Here is a 17,019-nt window from a genome sequence, read left to right on the forward strand (position 1 = left end):
GACGTCACCCGAGGAGCTCCCCGAGGGGCTCCCCGAGGTGGACCCCGCCGACACGTGGCTCTCGTCGAACTCCCGCTTGAAGATGGACAGGAGGCAGGAGATGCGGTAGTCGAGACGCACGTTCAGGATGAACTGGGGAGAGACAGACAGGCGGACACGGTGACGACGACGACGCTCACGCGGCCTGCCTGCCTGTCTGACTGCATGTCTGGTGTTTTGTCTGCCTGTCTGACTGCATGTCTCTGCCTGGCTGTGTTTTGACTGCCTGTCCGTCTGCCTGTACGATTTCTGGCTGTCTGACTGGCTGTTGCTCAAAGAGCAGGACTCTACACCAGGTGATGAGTGGGGCTCTAGACCACGTGATGAGTGGGACTCTAGACCACGTGATGAGTGGGGCTCTAGACCACGTGATGAGTGAGGCTCTAGACCACGTGATGAGTGGGGCTCTAGACCACGTGACGGGTGGAGCTCTAGACCACGTGATGAGTGGAGCTCTAGACCACGTGATGAGTGGGGCTCTAGACCACGTGACGAGTGGGACTCTAGACCACCTGATGAGTGGGGCTCTAGACCACGTGATGAGTGGGGCTCTAGACCACGTGATGAGTGGGGCTCTAGACCAGCTGATGAGTGGGGCTCTAGACCACGTGACGAGTGGGGCTCTAGACCACCTGATGAGTGGGGCTCTAGACCACGTGACGAGTGGGGCTCTAGACCACGTGATGAGTGGGGCTCTAGACCATGTGATGAGTGGGGCTCTAGACCACGTGATGAGTGGGGCTCTAGACCACGTGATGAGCGGGATTCTAGACCACGTGATGAGTGGGGCTCTAGACCACGTGATGAGTGGGGCTCTAGACCACGTGATGAGTGGGGCTCTAGACCACGTGATGAGTGGGGCTCTAGACCACGTGATGAGTGGAGCTCTAGACCACGTGATGAGTGGGGCTCTAGACCACGTGATGAGTGGGGCTCGAGACCACGTGATGAGTGGGGCTCGAGACCACGTGATGAGTGGGGCTCTAGACCACGTGATGAGTGGGGCTCTAGACCACGTGATGAGTGGAGCTCTAGACCACGTGATGAGTGGAGCTCTAGACCACGTGATGAGTGGGGCTCTAGACCACGTGATGAGTGGGGCTCGAGACCACGTGATGAGTGGGGCTCGAGACCACGTGATGAGTGGGGCTCTAGACCACGTGATGAGTGGGGCTCTAGACCACGTGACGGGTGGAGCTCTAGACCACGTGATGAGTGGGGCCCTAGACCACGTGATGAGTGGGGCTCTAGACCACGTGATGAGTGGGGCTCGAGACCACGTGATGAGTGGGGCTCGAGACCACGTGATGAGTGGGGCTCTAGACCACGTGATGAGTGGGGCTCTAGACCACGTGATGAGTGGGACTCTAGACCACGTGATGAGTGGGGCTCTAGACCACGTGATGAGTGGGGCTCTAGACCACGTGATGAGTGGGGCTCTAGACCACGTGATGAGTGGGGCTCTAGACCACGTGATGAGTGAGGCTCTAGACCACGTGATGAGTGGGGCTCTAGACCACGTGATGAGTGGGGCTCTAGACCACGTGATGAGTGAGGCTCTAGACCACGTGATGAGTGAGGCTCTAGACCACGTGATGAGTGGGGCTCTAGACCACGTGACGAGTGGAGCTCTAGACCACGTGATGAGTGGGGCTCTAGACCAGGTGACGGGTGGGGCTCTAGACCCGGACCATCGCCGCCACCTGCAGGATCTCGATGATCTTTCGCTTGGTGTCCATGACGACCAGGTCGCGCTCCTGCTCGTCGGCCGGCTTGGAGGCTGTGCAGCCCCCGGCCGGAGGGGTCCGGGGAGCCGGCAGGAAGCCGCCCCCCCTGAGCACCACCTGGGTCATGAGCTCGCCCACGCCGTGGATGGAGCGCATCACGTGGCTTCCTGTGGGCACAGAGACGGGACGAGGAATACCGCCGTCGCCACCAGCACCGCCATCATCAGCGCCAGCATCATCAATATCATCGGCATCATCGGCGCCAGCATCATCATCATTATCATCGGCATCATCAGCACCAGCATCATCATCATCATTATCATCAGCATCATCAGCACCAGCATCATCATTATCATCAGCATCATCAGCACCAGCATCATCATCATCATTATCATCAGCATCATCAGCACCAGCATCATCATCATTATCATCAGCATCATCAGCACCAGCATCATCATCATCATCATCAGCACCAGCATCATCATTATCATCAGCATCATCAGCACCAGCATCATCATCAGCATCATCAGCACCAGCATCATCATTATCATCAGCATCATCAGCACTAGCATCATCATCATCAGCATCATCAGCATCATCAGCACCAGCATCATCATCATCAGCATCATCAGTGCCAGCATCATCATCATGAGCATCATCAGCGTCAGCATCATCATTATCGGCATCATCAGCATCATCAGCACCAGCATCATCATCATCAGCATCATCATCAGCACCAGCATCATCATCAGCATCATCATCATGAGCATCATCAGCGCCAGCATCATCATTATCGGCATCATCAGCACCAGCATCATCATCATTATCATCAGCATCATCAGCACCAGCATCATCATTATCATCAGCATCATCAGCACCAGCATCATTATCATCAGCACCAGCATCATCATCATCATTATCACCAGCATCATTATCATCAGCACCAGCATCATCATTATCATCAGCATCATCATTATCATCAGCATCATCAGCACCAGCATCATCATTATCACAAGCATCATCAGCGCGAGCATCATCATCATTATCAGCATCATAATGATGCTGATTCTGATGATAATAATGATGATGATGATGATAATAATGATGATGATGATGATGAAAATGATGATGATGCTGATAATGATGATGATGATGCTGATTCTGATTATTATAGTGATGATGATGATGATGCTGATGATGGTGGCGGCGGTGGTGGTGGTGCGCTGCCGTGCGTGTCACCCCCCCCCACCCCGCACCTCGGTGGGTGGCCTGCGTCTTGCCGGGCAGGAGTCCCGCGGGAGGCTTCGGGGAGCTCTGCACGCAGTCGAGGATGGCGAGCAGCGTGCGCGTCAGGCGCAGCAGGTCGCTGAAGCTGTAGAAGCCGAAGTACACCAGGTGCCGGGCTAGGTTCACCACCTGCGAACGCGAGCGAGCGCCCGTCATCAACGTCGTCGTCAACGTCGTCATCGTCGTCGGTCGCCTTCCCCGCGTCGCCCGAACGATGCGAGTTCAAACCCGCAGTGAAACGCGGAGGGCTGAACGGAGTTCCAAAGAGCTCGCAAACAAACACCACCTCGTGGTGCAAGACCCAACGCAGGCGATCCCCTCTCTGGGTTTGGTCTTCGACGGAGCTGCTCATGGTCCACGCTGCACAAACCATGGTAGCAGATGCGGATGAATTGACGCGCAAATGGAATATTAAAAGCTAGATTTGAAGCTTTCGTGACTGTGTAGTAATTACTCAGGAGGCTTGACGACGGGATCGGAGGCACACTTATTTATTAACACAACTTGTATACAGTTAGCGAGTATACACAGGACCTAAGGGGTAACGTCCCCTTACTCGGCTAACAGGGAGACACAACATCTAAGCCCCGCTAACCTACGCCCAAGTCCTCCACTAGGGAGCTAGGGGAGGCTACCTGTCCCAGCCCTGGTCAAGCTGGGATCCGACCCCCCTGAGTTCCCAGACCTGCTCGTCAGTCTGGGCTCTCGGGGCCACGCCACCGGCTTGCCCTGGTCGGCCCTGATAAGGACAGCGAGCCAGGGGAGCTCCGGGGCCTATTCTAGCTGGTCTTCCGTCTTCGCTGGTTAAAGCTGATACCTCGACCTCGAGCCCTCCGGCTCACCCCCTCTTATAGTCCGCGGCCCCCCCGGGAGGGGCCCGTGGGGGATGCAGGTGCGGACGTCGGTGTGGCCACCTCCTATGTGTACGGCCCTAACCACGCCCCTTGTGTTTGTTTGCCATCCGCTCCCATACACAATTACACCTCTACATCACCCCCCCCTGTACAGCTCGCAGCCGTCCCCGGCTGCAACAAACCAGAATAAAGGTGCATGCCTCCCCAAAACCGTGTGTGCCTCGCGTAAATTTAACAAGAACAATAACAGTCATAACAACAACAACAACAACAGGAACAGGTAGAAGAAGAAAGAGAAAAAAATAACCCGGCGCACCCTCCCAATAAATACCCCATTCCGCAAACCCAACATATATACACGCGCTCCGGATGCCCCTCCCCCACTGTCCGCAAGGGCCCCCCAACGGCCGACCTCACAATAGTCTGCGCGTTTTGGCGCGCGTTCTCGCGGCGGGCCCGTCACAAGGGCTCGACCCGGCACGCTCAGTGGTGGTTGGTGACGGTCCGGGTGCAAGAGAGTCTGGCGTCGCTGCCGAGTGACCCCCGACCCCTCCGGGAGGGGTTGGCGGGCGTGGACCCGTCACTCCTGTTGCACCTGGAGATGGAACAGTTGATGTCATGTCAGGCGAGAGCAGCGACGTCGGGGAGTCGGCGGACCCCTCACACGTTTGGCCATGCGTGTGTGTGTGTGAACCACGGGCCGGCGCAATGAACGGTTTCAACCTTGAGGGGTGCACGTACCACCGACGCCTCCCCCATTTGACGCGAACACATTGCGGCCGTAAGACCTGTACGACCTCCACTGGCCCCCGCCACGGCCGTACCAACTTTGACGAGGTTGCCAGTGGCACCTGGGGACAGTGCAACCATGCCCTGTCCCCTGGTTTCCATTTGAACACATGTACCCGCCCCAGCCGAAGCCTCTCGTTCGCCTTCTGGCGGAGTTCAGAATTTTGCACGGCCGCTTCCCGCGCCTCAGACAATTTGCTGATGTTAAATTTAACGTGTTCGGACAAGGTAGACTTCGCCTGAGGCGCCGAGAGCTTCAGCTGGGTCGTCACAGGGGGGTTAGCCTCGCGGCCATACATTAAAAAGAAAGGGGAAAATCCGGTGGCCGCATGGGGAGCCATCCTGTAGGCCTGCAACACACCGGCTATGCGAAGGTCCCAATCTGTCTGGGATTCGGACACCTGTTGGGACAGCATAGACGTGATGGTCCGATGCAGCCGTTCCACCATCCCGTCAGTTTGAGGGTGATACGGGGAGGTCCGAATTTTCTCCGTACCCAAGAGGTCGCACACCTCGCGGAGGAGTTTTCCCGAAAAATTCTTACCCTGGTCAGTAAGCAGCCGTTCCGGAGCACCTTTGTCGAGGACATAGCCCTGGACAAAGGCCTCCGCGATGGCTGCTGCCGACTGGTTGGCCAGGGGCCAGGCCATAGGCCATCTCGTGAAGTATTCGACCCCTGTCAATAAATACCTATTCCCCCTGGGTGTAGCGGGAAATGGCCCGAGTATGTCTAGCGCAACGAGCTCGTTAACCCGGGAAACCTTTATGGACTGCAGCGGAGGGTTGGACCCCCTAGCTGGTGGCTTTCGCTGCGCGCATTGCGTGCACGACCCCAGGAGATCCCCCACGTCCTTTGCCATGCCCGGCCAGAAGAGCCGTTCGGAAGGCCAGGGGCGATTCGTTGGCGCCCCGATGCCGATCGTGGAACAGCTGCCTGCAGTCCGAAGGCGGCCCATAGACGGCTGACAGCAGCTGCAGCGCCAGGTGCAGCGTGGCGCGCTTTTCCTTAGGCGCCGAGGTGAGGGTAGCCAGGGCGTCGTCGTCCAGCATCGCCGGCAGCGCGCATAGTGCCTCGGCGTCCGTCCAGTTCGCCATCTCTTGATGAGCGATGAACCGCCTTTTGAAGCCGCCCCAATCTCCAGCCGCTCCCACGAACTCCTTGAGAGGCGGCAGTCGCTGTTGTAAGGCGACGTCCGTGGCTGCGGATCTCGCTCCCTCGTTCCCAGCCGACGTTACAGTGTGGGCGGGCTGTGAGCATGGCATCGCCGGTCGCTCCGTTGTTGACGCGCTGGCCGGCGTTGATGATGTCACGGCTCGTGCTTGGCCCTCAGCAGTCACCTGACGCAGGCCGGCCCCGCCCTCTGCTCGCACTGTAGTGATGGCGGGAAATTTAACCGCGAGCCGCGTCGGGGTGGCGGGAAATGCCGGCGTGCGTCGGCTGCTGCCGTCTTCCCGCGCAGCCCCTCCAGCTCCCAGCCGCGTGATCTCCTCCAACACGGCGGCCGCGGCGTAGAGCAGCTCCGCCAGGCGGGAGTGAGCCAGCCGAAGTCCCTCGGCCGACGCATCCCCCCCCTCCTGTCGTAGCGGCGCGGGTGTACTTGGCCCCGGCTGCTCCGATCCGACCTCGGCCATCTCTGGTGGTGATTCGGCCGCGGTGTCCTCCCTCTCCGACTCCCTGGTACGTGTCGTCCCTCGTGTGTCCATCTTTGGACGTTTTACTTCTGACACCAGATGTAGTAATTACTCAGGAGGCTTGACGACGGGATCGGAGGCACACTTATTTATTAACACAACTTGTATACAGTTAGCGAGTATACACAGGACCTAAGGGGTAACGTCCCCTTACTCGGCTAACAGGGAGACACAACATCTAAGCCCCGCTAACCTACGCCCAAGTCCTCCACTAGGGAGCTAGGGGAGGCTACCTGTCCCAGCCCTGGTCAAGCTGGGATCCGACCCCCCTGAGTTCCCAGACCTGCTCGTCAGTCTGGGCTCTCGGGGCCACGCCACCGGCTTGCCCTGGTCGGCCCTGATAAGGACAGCGAGCCAGGGGAGCTCCGGGGCCTACTCTAGCTGGTCTTCCGTCTTCGCTGGTTAAAGCTGATACCTCGACCTCGAGCCCTCCGGCTCACCCCCTCTTATAGTCCGCGGCCCCCCCGGGAGGGGCCCGTGGGGGATGCAGGTGCGGACGTCGGTGTGGCCACCTCCTATGTGTACGGCCCTAACCACGCCCCTTGTGTTTGTTTGCCATCCGCTCCCATACACAATTACACCTCTACAACTGCAAGGAATCATATTCTTAGGTTTTTTCGGAAAAGTCACGTAGGTAAAACATCAAAATTAATAAAAATTTAATAAAATAAAAAATCACGACGTGTGTTGCCTCCGAAACGTCGTGATTTTTTATTTTATTTTATTTTTATTAATTTTGATGTTTTACCTACGTGACTTTACCGAAAAAACCTAAGAATATATTAAAAGCTCTCCGATAGCAGTGGTGCGACTGTGGTCATCCAGATTAGAGACCGTGCAAACGTATAACGACGCAATGCCCCGATCCACAAATACGACGGAGACACCGCAGCGACGACGATGATGATGACGCTACTCCGCTGGCTCCTGACGCGCTGATCTGCTGGCTTGACCACCTGGATGTGAAATCGTACCCGTTGCTCTGCGTCTACATCGGCAGCTGCCGTACGAAAGAAGAAGTGGAAGAAGATCATCATCATCAGGGCATCTATTGATACAAATGTTCGTGGCCTCAAGGGTGGAGTGGGGGGGGGGGCAGTGAATCGTCACCACCGTTAGATCACCACTTGAAAAAGCGGCGACGTTCGGATGACCCCGTCCGCGAGCATTTCGCACCGAGCTGTCCGAAGGTCCCTGGGGGGGGTCCCTGGGAAGGGGCCCTGGGGGGGGTCCCTGGGGGGGTCCCTGGGGGGGGTCCCTGGGGGGGGGTCCCTGGGGGGGTCCCTGGGAAGGGGCCCTGTGGGGGGTCCCTGGGGGGGTCCCTGGGGGGGTCCCTGGGGGGGGGTCCCTGGGGGGGTCCCTGGGGGGGGTCCCTGGGGGGGTCCCTGGGGGGGGTCCCTGGGGGGTCCCTGGGGGGGTCCCTGGGGGGGTCCCTGGGGGGGGTCCCTGGGAAGGGGCCCTGGGGGGGGTCCCTGGAGGTCCCTGGGGGGGGTCCCTGGGGGGGGGGTCCCTGGGGGGTCCCTGGGGGGGTCCCTGGGGGGGGGTCCCTGGGGGGGGGCCCTGGGGAAGTGGCCCGGGGGGGAGGCGGTGTCCCCTTTAGGTAGGCTCAGCCGACAGAAGCGTGGCCTCACCTGGAAGGTGAGCTTGTTCTTCTCGCGGTCGGCGAAGGGGAAGGGCTGGCTCACGACGTCGCGCAGGTACTCCTCGGCGAACACCATGGTCTGGGCGAAGCGCGGCTTGGCGTCCTCGCGCGCCGATCCGCTGCACGCGTCGTAGCTGCACGCGCACGCGCGCACACGCGTACGTACAAAGACAAAGATCCCCCGTATAGCCTGAATAGGCTGTTGGGGCAAGTGCTGTTAGCGAGCACCTATGAAGGCCGGCACGGCACACGAGGGGGTGGGTGGCCAGCACCATGTCTGACCGCCTTTGTCTCCCGTGTGGCGATGTTTACACATCGCACCAGGTACTTAATTGAGGCTGAGTCGACCTAGGGGACGCCCAGGACCGGTTCAGATATTCGTCACTGGCGTGGGCCGTGAGCGGGAATCGAACTTGGGTCTCCAGATTCGTAGCGCCTAGCGCCCTGACCGCTCCACTACCATTCCCCATAGCTGAGCGCACACACACATACACACGCACACACACACACACGTACACACACACACGTACACGTGTGTGCCTTGGCACCTTAGATTAGCACGGTTGTCTACGTACGGCACGAAAGAAGTTTCGAATACAGTACATATACACGTACGTAGATACGTACACACACACACAGTCACAGTCATCATCGTTAGCCACGGGCTAGCCACTATACAGGCCATAGCCGCACGTACATGCACACGTACGTCTGGAATGTCCGATATTAGGAATCCACTGGATCAATGCACTTTTAAATCGAATTTATCTCGAACTTATTTTTGTGTTTAGTTTGTTGGCCTTCCCCCGCACCTCCGATTAGCACGACTGTCTCCGTACGGTGCGAAAGAAGTTCAACATACATAGTTTGATGTCCTTCCCCCGCACCTCCGATTAGCGCGGCTGTCTCCGTACGGTGCGAAACAAGCCCACACATCTACGCACGCCCAAACGCATCAGCGCTCGGTTCCAGCGGTCTCTCTTACTCGTCGATGGTGATCTGCGACGGGATCTCGGACCAGAGGCGCGCGTAGCGCACGGGCGTCACGGGCTCCTGCGGGTCGCGGTCCACGTGCATGTGCAGCATGAGGCAGCAAAACGAAGCTCGCAGGTCAAAGGGCAGCTGCTCGTCGGCCATGCAGCGCTGCAGCAGCTCCACGTCCAGCTGGCCCGAGATGCTGTTGATGGCCAGGTACTGGCGGTCGAGGCACATCTGCGAGAAGAGGTTCAGCTGGTACCTGCGTGCGCGGGACGGACGGACGGACCGACGAGGAGGATGAGGTTAGCGGCACCGCGCTCCGACCCCAGCGAACAGAAGCGTTACGCTTCCTGCCTACGGGCAACATCGGCGGCGACTGTTTGAATCGCTCTTGCGGTGTTGGGTTTCTCGCCGGCTTCGTCAGGATAGCAGGAAGGCAAAGATTCCCCCAGCAGAGGGCAGGGCAGGATGAGGCACCCTCACTCCGTGCGTCATCCTCTCCTGTCGCCAACATCTCCATCCAGGTCCCTCCCTAACCCTTTCCCGTTCCGAGACGTTTGAAAGTCGCAGAAGGGGCGGGGGGGGGGAGGGGCGGGGGGGGGCGGGGAGGGCGGGGGGGGGGGGTCCCGTCCACCGCTGAATCTCGGACCGCGTGAACGGCTCGGCGATAATTTTATTTGGAGAGGCGACGTAGCTGTTGGTGGTGGCGGTGGTGGTGATGTAGCTCTAGATAGTGGTGGTGGTAGAGGTGACATAGCCGTAGCTGTAGACGGTGGTGGCGGTGGTGGCGGTGGTGATTTAGCTCTAGATGGTGGTGGTGGTGGAGGTGATGTAGCCGTAGCTGTAGACGGTGGTGGTGGTGACGTAGCTGTAGCTGCAGACGGTGGCAGTGATGGTGATGTAGCTCTAGATGGTGGTGGTGGAGGTGACGTAGCCGTAGCTCTAGATGGTGGTGATGGTGGTGGTGATGGTGGTGATGTAGCTCTAGATGGTGCTGGCGGTAGCGGTGAGGTAGCTGCAGACAATGGTGATGGTGGTGGTGACGTAGCCGTAGCTGCAGGTGGTGGTGGTGGTGGTGGTGATGTAGCTCTAGATGGTGGTGGTGGTGATGTAGCTCTAGACGGTGGTGGTGGTGGATGTGACGTAGCCGTAGCTGCAGACGGCATATCTCCACACGACGACGACGACGACGCGGGGTGACGCACCGATAGTACGACAGGATGGAGGCGTCCTCAGCCTGGCCGTCGCGAGCGTCCTGCGCCAGGTCGCGCACGCTCTTGCTGCGCTGGCCCTTGTCGCCGTCGCTCCAGAAGAGCCACACCTCCTCCTCCTCGCGCATCTCCACGCGGGGGGCGCCCGTGCCCCCCTCCTCCTCCTCCATCTCCACCTCCACCTGAGAGAGCATCAGCCTGCACGCGGCACGGCACGGCACGCGCAAGGGACGGCTCGCGGTGACTCGGGACCCCTCTGCGAGGAGGGTGCTGCTGCTGCTGTTGATGATGCTGCTGTTGATGCTGCTGTTGATGCTGCTGATGTTGCTGCTACTGCTGATGCTGATACTGCTGCTGTTGATGCTGCTGATGCTGCTGCTGTTGATGCTGCTGATGCTGCTGCTGATACTGCTGCTTGATGCTGCTGATACTGCTGATGCTGATACTGCTGCTGTTGATGCTGCTGTTGATGCTGCTGCTGATGTTGCTGCTGATACTGCTGCTGTTGATGATGCTGCTACTGCTGCTGTTGATGCTGCTGCTGCTGTTGATGCTGCTGATGTTTCTGCTGATACTGCTGCTGATGCTGCTGCTGCTGATGCTGCTGTTGATGATGCTGCTACTGCTGCTGTTGATGCTGCTGATGTTGCTGATGCTGCTGCTGATACTGCTGCTGTTGATGATGCTGATGCTGCTGCTGCTGCAACTGCTGCTGCTACTCCTGCAGCTGCTGATGCTGATACTGCTGCTGTTGATGCTGCTGATGCTGCTGTTGATGCTGCTGCTGATGCTGCTGATACTGCTGCTGTTGATGATGCTGCTACTGCAACTGCTGCTGCTACTCCTGCAGCTGATGCTGCTGCTAATGCTGCAGTTGATGATGCTGCTACTGCTGCTGTTGATGCTGCTGATGTTGCTGCTGCTAATGCTGCAGTTGATGATGCTGCTACTCCTGCAGCTGATGCTGCTGCTAATGCAGCAGTTGATGCTGCTGATGTTGCTGCTGTTGATGCTGCTGATGTTGCTGCTGATACTGCTGTTGCTGATGCTGCTGTTGATGCTGCTGCAACTGCTGCTGCTGCTGCTGATGCTAATGCTGCTGATGCTGCTGCAACTGCTGCTGCTGCTGCTGCAACTGCTGCTACTCCTGCAACTGCTGCTGCTGATGCTGCTGTTGCTGCCGCTGCTACATAGGGATGTTCGGCCGCGCGTTCCGTTGTTATCGGGAGTTTGTTTGGTTCTGTCTGGGAGGAAGCAGGAGAACCCCGGGGAAAACCCTACCAAGTGTACAATTAATTTCTTCGGAAATTCTAATTAGTTTTTGCTTGTGTAATACACAGAGGCTATCTCTCAGTGTTGTTTGATGCCTGCTCCGGTTTCTTCTGCTATGACGATGATGATTATGCAGTTGTCGCGTAATATCCAATTGTATTACTGATGATGCAACTCATGATTCAACTACTACTGCTGATGACAATATTCTTAGGTTTTTTCGGTAAAGTCACGTAGGTAAAACATCAAAATTAATGAAAATAAAATAAAATAAAACAAAAATCACGAGGTTTCGGAGGCAACACAAGTCTCCGTCGTGATTTTTGTTTTATTTTATTTTATTTTCATTAATTTTGATGTTTTACCTACGTGACTTTACCGAAAAAACCTAAGAATATGATTCCTTGCAGTCACGAAAGCTTCAAATCTAGAATTAATGCTGATGACAAGGCTGATAATGATTATGATGAAATTACTGCTGCTAATAACGATGATGATGACACTGATGATAATGATGATGACAACACCGCTGCTAATACCAAGAATGAGACTGGTGATTGGTGATGTTAATGATACACATGATGCTGATGACATCGACGATGATGATGATGATGATATGACGATGATGATATGACGTTGCTGCTGATGACAATGATGACAGAACTGACGATGTCACTGATGATGCCAGTTCTGCTGCTGCTGCTGCTGCTGCTGATGATGATGAATACATTGACGACGACGACGATCACGAGGAACATCTCACTTCGTCTCGATGAGGATGTCTCCGTTGTTGGGGTTGAGCACCGACTTGCAGATGAGCTCCTGGGTGACGGGGATGGCCGTGTTGTTCGAGACGCACAGGTCGGACAGGTAGTCCAGGAACCTGCGGAGGAGGGCAGATGATAGGAGCAGGAAGAGAAGGGAGATGCTGAGCAGGAGCGTGGCCAACTCCGTCGCGAGCCGAGGACCTAAGGCGCGCAAGTCCCGCTGGTTTCGGAAAGTCTCTCCGCTTGCCCCAGCACCACGAAGCTGTTGCGAAAATCGGGATTTTTTCTTTCAGAAATATTTGGTTTCAAATATTCCGGCACCTCAACCCTTCGTAGCTGTGCAGGCTTCCGGCAAGCCATCGAACCCGCGACCGACCTGCGTATACCGGGCGAGGTAGTCAACATCTCCCAGCCACCGCGGGGGGAAACCAACCGAGGGACGCGGCGGAAAACCCCGCCGCGGACGGACACCAAAGCGACGGGACACGGCGGCGAGAATGCGGCGTCAGCCGTCGGCAGACGCTGCCGCCATCTGGGACCGGCGGCGGGAGAGAAGTTCGCATCCATCTCGCGACGCGATGTCGGGTTGTAGCTCTCCGACCCGTGCAAGACCGACCGACCGACCGATCGTCGACCGACGGGCAGCCGGGCGGGCAGACTCACCGCGGCTCGCGGTTCTTGCGCACGAGCGACACAAACGTCTCGATCTCGGCGGCCGTGATGTGCTTCTCCAGCAGCTTGCGGTTGTTGTGCAGCAGGGCGGTGATGGTGTCCTCCGCCAGCACGTCGTAGCCGATCTGCTTCTGCATGAAGCCGAACTGCTTGGCGATGTACTCCTGCGGACATTGCGTCGGCGACAGGGAGGGGATGAAAAGTAATCTGTTAAAAAATTAACCCGTAAAAACAAAGTTTTTCACTATAAATCTTTTATATGCGTGGCATCGGTTTTATTTTATTATTCATTTCTGTTTTTCTTGAGTAAGAGTTTCATTTTCATCACATTGGTATTTTAAATTAAATATGAAAAAAACATTTCCCTAAAAAGTGGAAAATTTTGGGAATTTTTTTTTCACGAAAATAAATTGTCACGCACAACGAGTCTGTGTGCAAAATGTCAGCTCGATTGGATCACGGGAAGTGGGTTAAAAAACGACCGAAAGATTTGCACGCTCGTAAGCGCGCAAGCAAGCAAGCAAGTGAACTTAATATAAAGGATTTAAAAACAGCACTCCCGTGTCCCCTCCTTTAAACTTCTTCCCGCCTCCTTCACATGGTCCAGTTGAGTCGGGACTGTCCATGCCGTGAATTGTGACACCGGGTCACGTGGGGTTTGAGCGGCGTGCTGCACCGGGCTAGCGTTGTGTTGCAATTAAAGTAAAAAAAAAATATCCCCCCCCCCTCACCCCTCGGTTCCCCCTCCCTCTCCTTCCCCTTCCCCCCTTACCCCTTCTCACCTACCCCCCCCCCCCCCCGCTCGTCGTCCTGGGTGGTGGAGCAGTGAGCCCCCCAGTTCTCCCCCCCCCCCCATGTCCCACCGAACCCGGGGCTGCTGTTCGCCAAAGTTTTTGTTCCGCCCCTCCCCCCCCCCGTCGTTTGGTGAAGGGGGAGGGCACCACCGGTGACGGATGACTCGAATCGGTCCTGGGCCTCCCCGAGGTCGACTCAGCCTCAATTAAGTACCCGGTGCGGTGTGTGAAACATTGTCACTCGGGAGACAAAGGCTGCTGCTGGCCACCCACCCCCGCCGTGCCGGCCTTCATAGACGCTGGCACTCAGTCATAACACTTGCCACCTACAATCTGATAATTGTTTTTTTTACCCTTCTATCTGGCAACAAAACTGACACCTTTTTACAAGGAGTCATGTTTGCATAGACCACAATACCTGCAGCCATAATGCAAACAAAAGACATAACTCTGATAATGTATGCACTGTCCTTGAAGTGTATTGGTTCACACCCGAGACAGCTTTCCTTAGAGCCTAGTCTCACATGGTGTTGGACCAGATGACGCCAAAAGGCGCCAAAAGGCGTCATCTGGTCCAACCCATGTGAGACTAGGCTCTAAGGAAAGCTGTCTCGGGTGTGGACCAATCAACTTCAAGGACAGTGCATACATTATCAGAGTTATGTTTTTTGTTTGCATTATGGATGCAGGTATTGTGGTCTATGCAAACATGACTCCTTGTAAAAAAGGTGTCAGTTTTGTTGGCAGATAGAAGGGTAAAAAAAAACAAGTATCATATTTTTTTACTGGCAAATGAGATTCCAATGGTGTAAACGCCTACAATCTGTAAATGCTCCACGGGGGATCTTTGTCGTTGGCCGGGCGTGGTGCCGCTGCCCACCCACCCCCGTCGCGCGCCGCGCCGGCCTTCACAGGCGCCACCCGCGACCAGCGCTCGCCCCGGCAGCCTGCTAAGGCCACGCTCGGTGGGCTGGCGCCACCACCTGGTTCTTGCGGTAGTCCTGCTGCGAGTGGCGTAGCACGCGGTAGCACAGGCAGCAGATGTGGCGGAACGGCGCGTGCCGCTGGTCCGAGAGCTCCTCCATGCGCAGCATCGGCCCGTCGCCGCCGTCCACGAACGGCGCCTGCAGCAGCTTGAAAATCTGCCGCGAGAGAGACAGGAGATGATGCGCGTCGGTCAGATCAAAACGTCACTCACTCACTCACACACTCACTCAGCTACTCACTCACTCACACACTCACACACTCACTCACTCACCCACTCATTCATCCACTCACCCACTCACCACTCACTCACTCACTCACCCACTCACCCACTCATTCATCCACTCACTCACTCACCCACTCACCCACTCACCCACTCACCCACTCATTCATCCACTCACCCACTCACCACTCACTCACTTACTCACCCACTCACCCACTCATTCATCCACTCACTCACTCACCACTCACTCACTCACACACTCACCCACTCATTCATCCACTCACTCACCACTCACTCACTCACTCACCCACTCACTCACTCACTCACCCACTCATCCACTCATTCATCCACTCACTCACACACTCACACACCGTAGCCGCTTCTGTTGGCGACGTTCGAAGTGAGGGACTGGCGCGCCCCCCCCCCTCTATCCCCCACACCCCCCCCCCCGCATCTCTCCGTGATTCGTGCATCAAAGAAACGACTCGAGACGCTGGCAGCGAGAGGGCGGTTTATGCGAACGCTGCTAAACGCTGAGGTCACACGCGCGACCTCGTCCCCCCCCCCCTCGACAGCCAACCCCCCCCCCCCCCCCCCCAAACTCAGACGCGGTGCGAAACGTCGGGACGTCGTGCCCGAACGGCGCGCGCGCACGGGCGACGCCGGAGAGCGCGTCGGGAAATAAAAATGAAAAACTATTTTCGTAAAAAAATGTCAGCGTTGTTCAAGTAACTGTTGCAAGAAGCGCGGAAGCAGATGTACAACGAGTGGATAATGTAGGTCATTGTCTGAACGTTTTTTTGTCAGTGCGGGTCGAAGCCGGCGACGTCCAGCCTCGTCACCCCAACGAGCGTCTCTCCGTGGCCGACAGAAACCACTCCCCCCACGGGTGGGAGTGGTTTCAGGGAGGGGGGGGTCCCAAACTCCGCCACTGACCAATAAGAAACCGCCGTTCCAAGCTCATTTGCATAGGAACGGCACTCCGCCCCAGCTCCCCCCCGCCACGAAAACACCGTCACAGGACGGCCGCTACCTGCCCGCGACCCCGTGACCCCTTGACCCCTTGACCCCTCGGCAGCGACCCCTGGGCGACCCCTGGGCGACCCGTGGGCGACCCCTGGGCGACCCCTGGGCGACTCGCCTGCTTCAGGATGTTCTGCTCGCGCATCAGCTTCTGCCGCTCGCGGTTGGGCTTGTTCACGGTCACCTCGAGCACGTCCTGCCCCGAGTTGGCCACGTCGGCCACGAAGAAGACCAGGTCCTCGAGCAGCTTGCTCACGAACCTGAGCTCGCGCACACGCGGCAAAGAAACAAAGATCCACAACCCCTCCCCCCCCCAGTATAGCCTGAACAGACTGTCGGGGCAAGTGCTGTTAGCGAGCACCTGTGAAGGCCGACGCGGCACACGGCGGGGTGGGTGGCCAGCACCAGGCCCGGCCGACGGAGGGGAGGAGGCCCAGGATTGGTTCAGATAATCGCCACTGGTGTTGGCCGTGAGTGGGAATCGAACTCGGGTTGCCGCGTATCAAACTATCTTAGCAGGTAAGGCCCACTGGGCTACACAGGTCTTTCTTCATAAGCGACCATGCTACAAATGATAGCTCAACGAAGTGGCTTATCACGTGGAAATGTATAGCTGTAAAATACTCGACACGGACGTTGATTCTAATTGTGGAGGGAAAAACCGGAGGACCCGGAGAAAATTCTACGCGACCATGGAGAGAAAAGAGAGACACGCAAACTCTAAATACACAACAAGCGTCAAGGTTGGGATCGAACCCATGACCTCCTGTATACCAGGTGAGGTAGTAATCATCTCCTAGCCACCATGGCACCTTTGAAAGTAGGATCAATGTGACGATTGCTGGTGATTTAAAAATAAATCGAGATGCAAAATGAAAAGACCAACGTAAAAACAAGAGTAAAGTAATTAGAACAGTAATATAATAACACGTGATACTTTTGATTTAAAGCTTTCGTGACTGCAGGGATTCATATTCTTGGTTCTTACGGTAAAGTCACGTAGAAGGGAAATAATAAAATAATACAAATATAAAAAATAAAATTCTCACGACGTTTCGATTGCAA

At 56.6% G+C, this 17,019-nt stretch overlaps 1 protein-coding gene across 1 annotated transcript in view; it reads right to left on the reverse strand.

Annotated features, from left to right (window-relative positions):
- LOC144731165 (inositol 1,4,5-trisphosphate-gated calcium channel ITPR1-like) overlaps window positions 1–17,019 on the reverse strand; it is a 233,752-nt gene that overhangs the window by 107,317 nt on the left and 109,416 nt on the right. The window contains exons 13-22 of the mRNA XM_078612129.1: window positions 16,073–16,214; window positions 14,708–14,866; window positions 12,922–13,094; window positions 12,255–12,374; window positions 10,214–10,417; window positions 9,016–9,267; window positions 8,020–8,164; window positions 3,023–3,182; window positions 1,743–1,933; window positions 1–132 (exon numbers count right to left, since the gene is read on the reverse strand). The exon at window positions 1–132 is cut by the window's left edge and continues 49 nt beyond it. Coding sequence (XP_078468255.1) covers window positions 1–132; window positions 1,743–1,933; window positions 3,023–3,182; window positions 8,020–8,164; window positions 9,016–9,267; window positions 10,214–10,417; window positions 12,255–12,374; window positions 12,922–13,094; window positions 14,708–14,866; window positions 16,073–16,214 — 1,678 coding nt within the window. The remainder of the gene's footprint in view (window positions 133–1,742; window positions 1,934–3,022; window positions 3,183–8,019; window positions 8,165–9,015; window positions 9,268–10,213; window positions 10,418–12,254; window positions 12,375–12,921; window positions 13,095–14,707; window positions 14,867–16,072; window positions 16,215–17,019) is intronic.

The sequence above is a fragment of the Lampetra planeri genome, chromosome 38 (genome assembly GCF_965212315.1).
Source record: "Lampetra planeri chromosome 38, kcLamPlan1.2.h2, whole genome shotgun sequence".
In the NCBI taxonomy this organism is placed as follows: domain Eukaryota; kingdom Metazoa; phylum Chordata; class Hyperoartia; order Petromyzontiformes; family Petromyzontidae; genus Lampetra; species Lampetra planeri.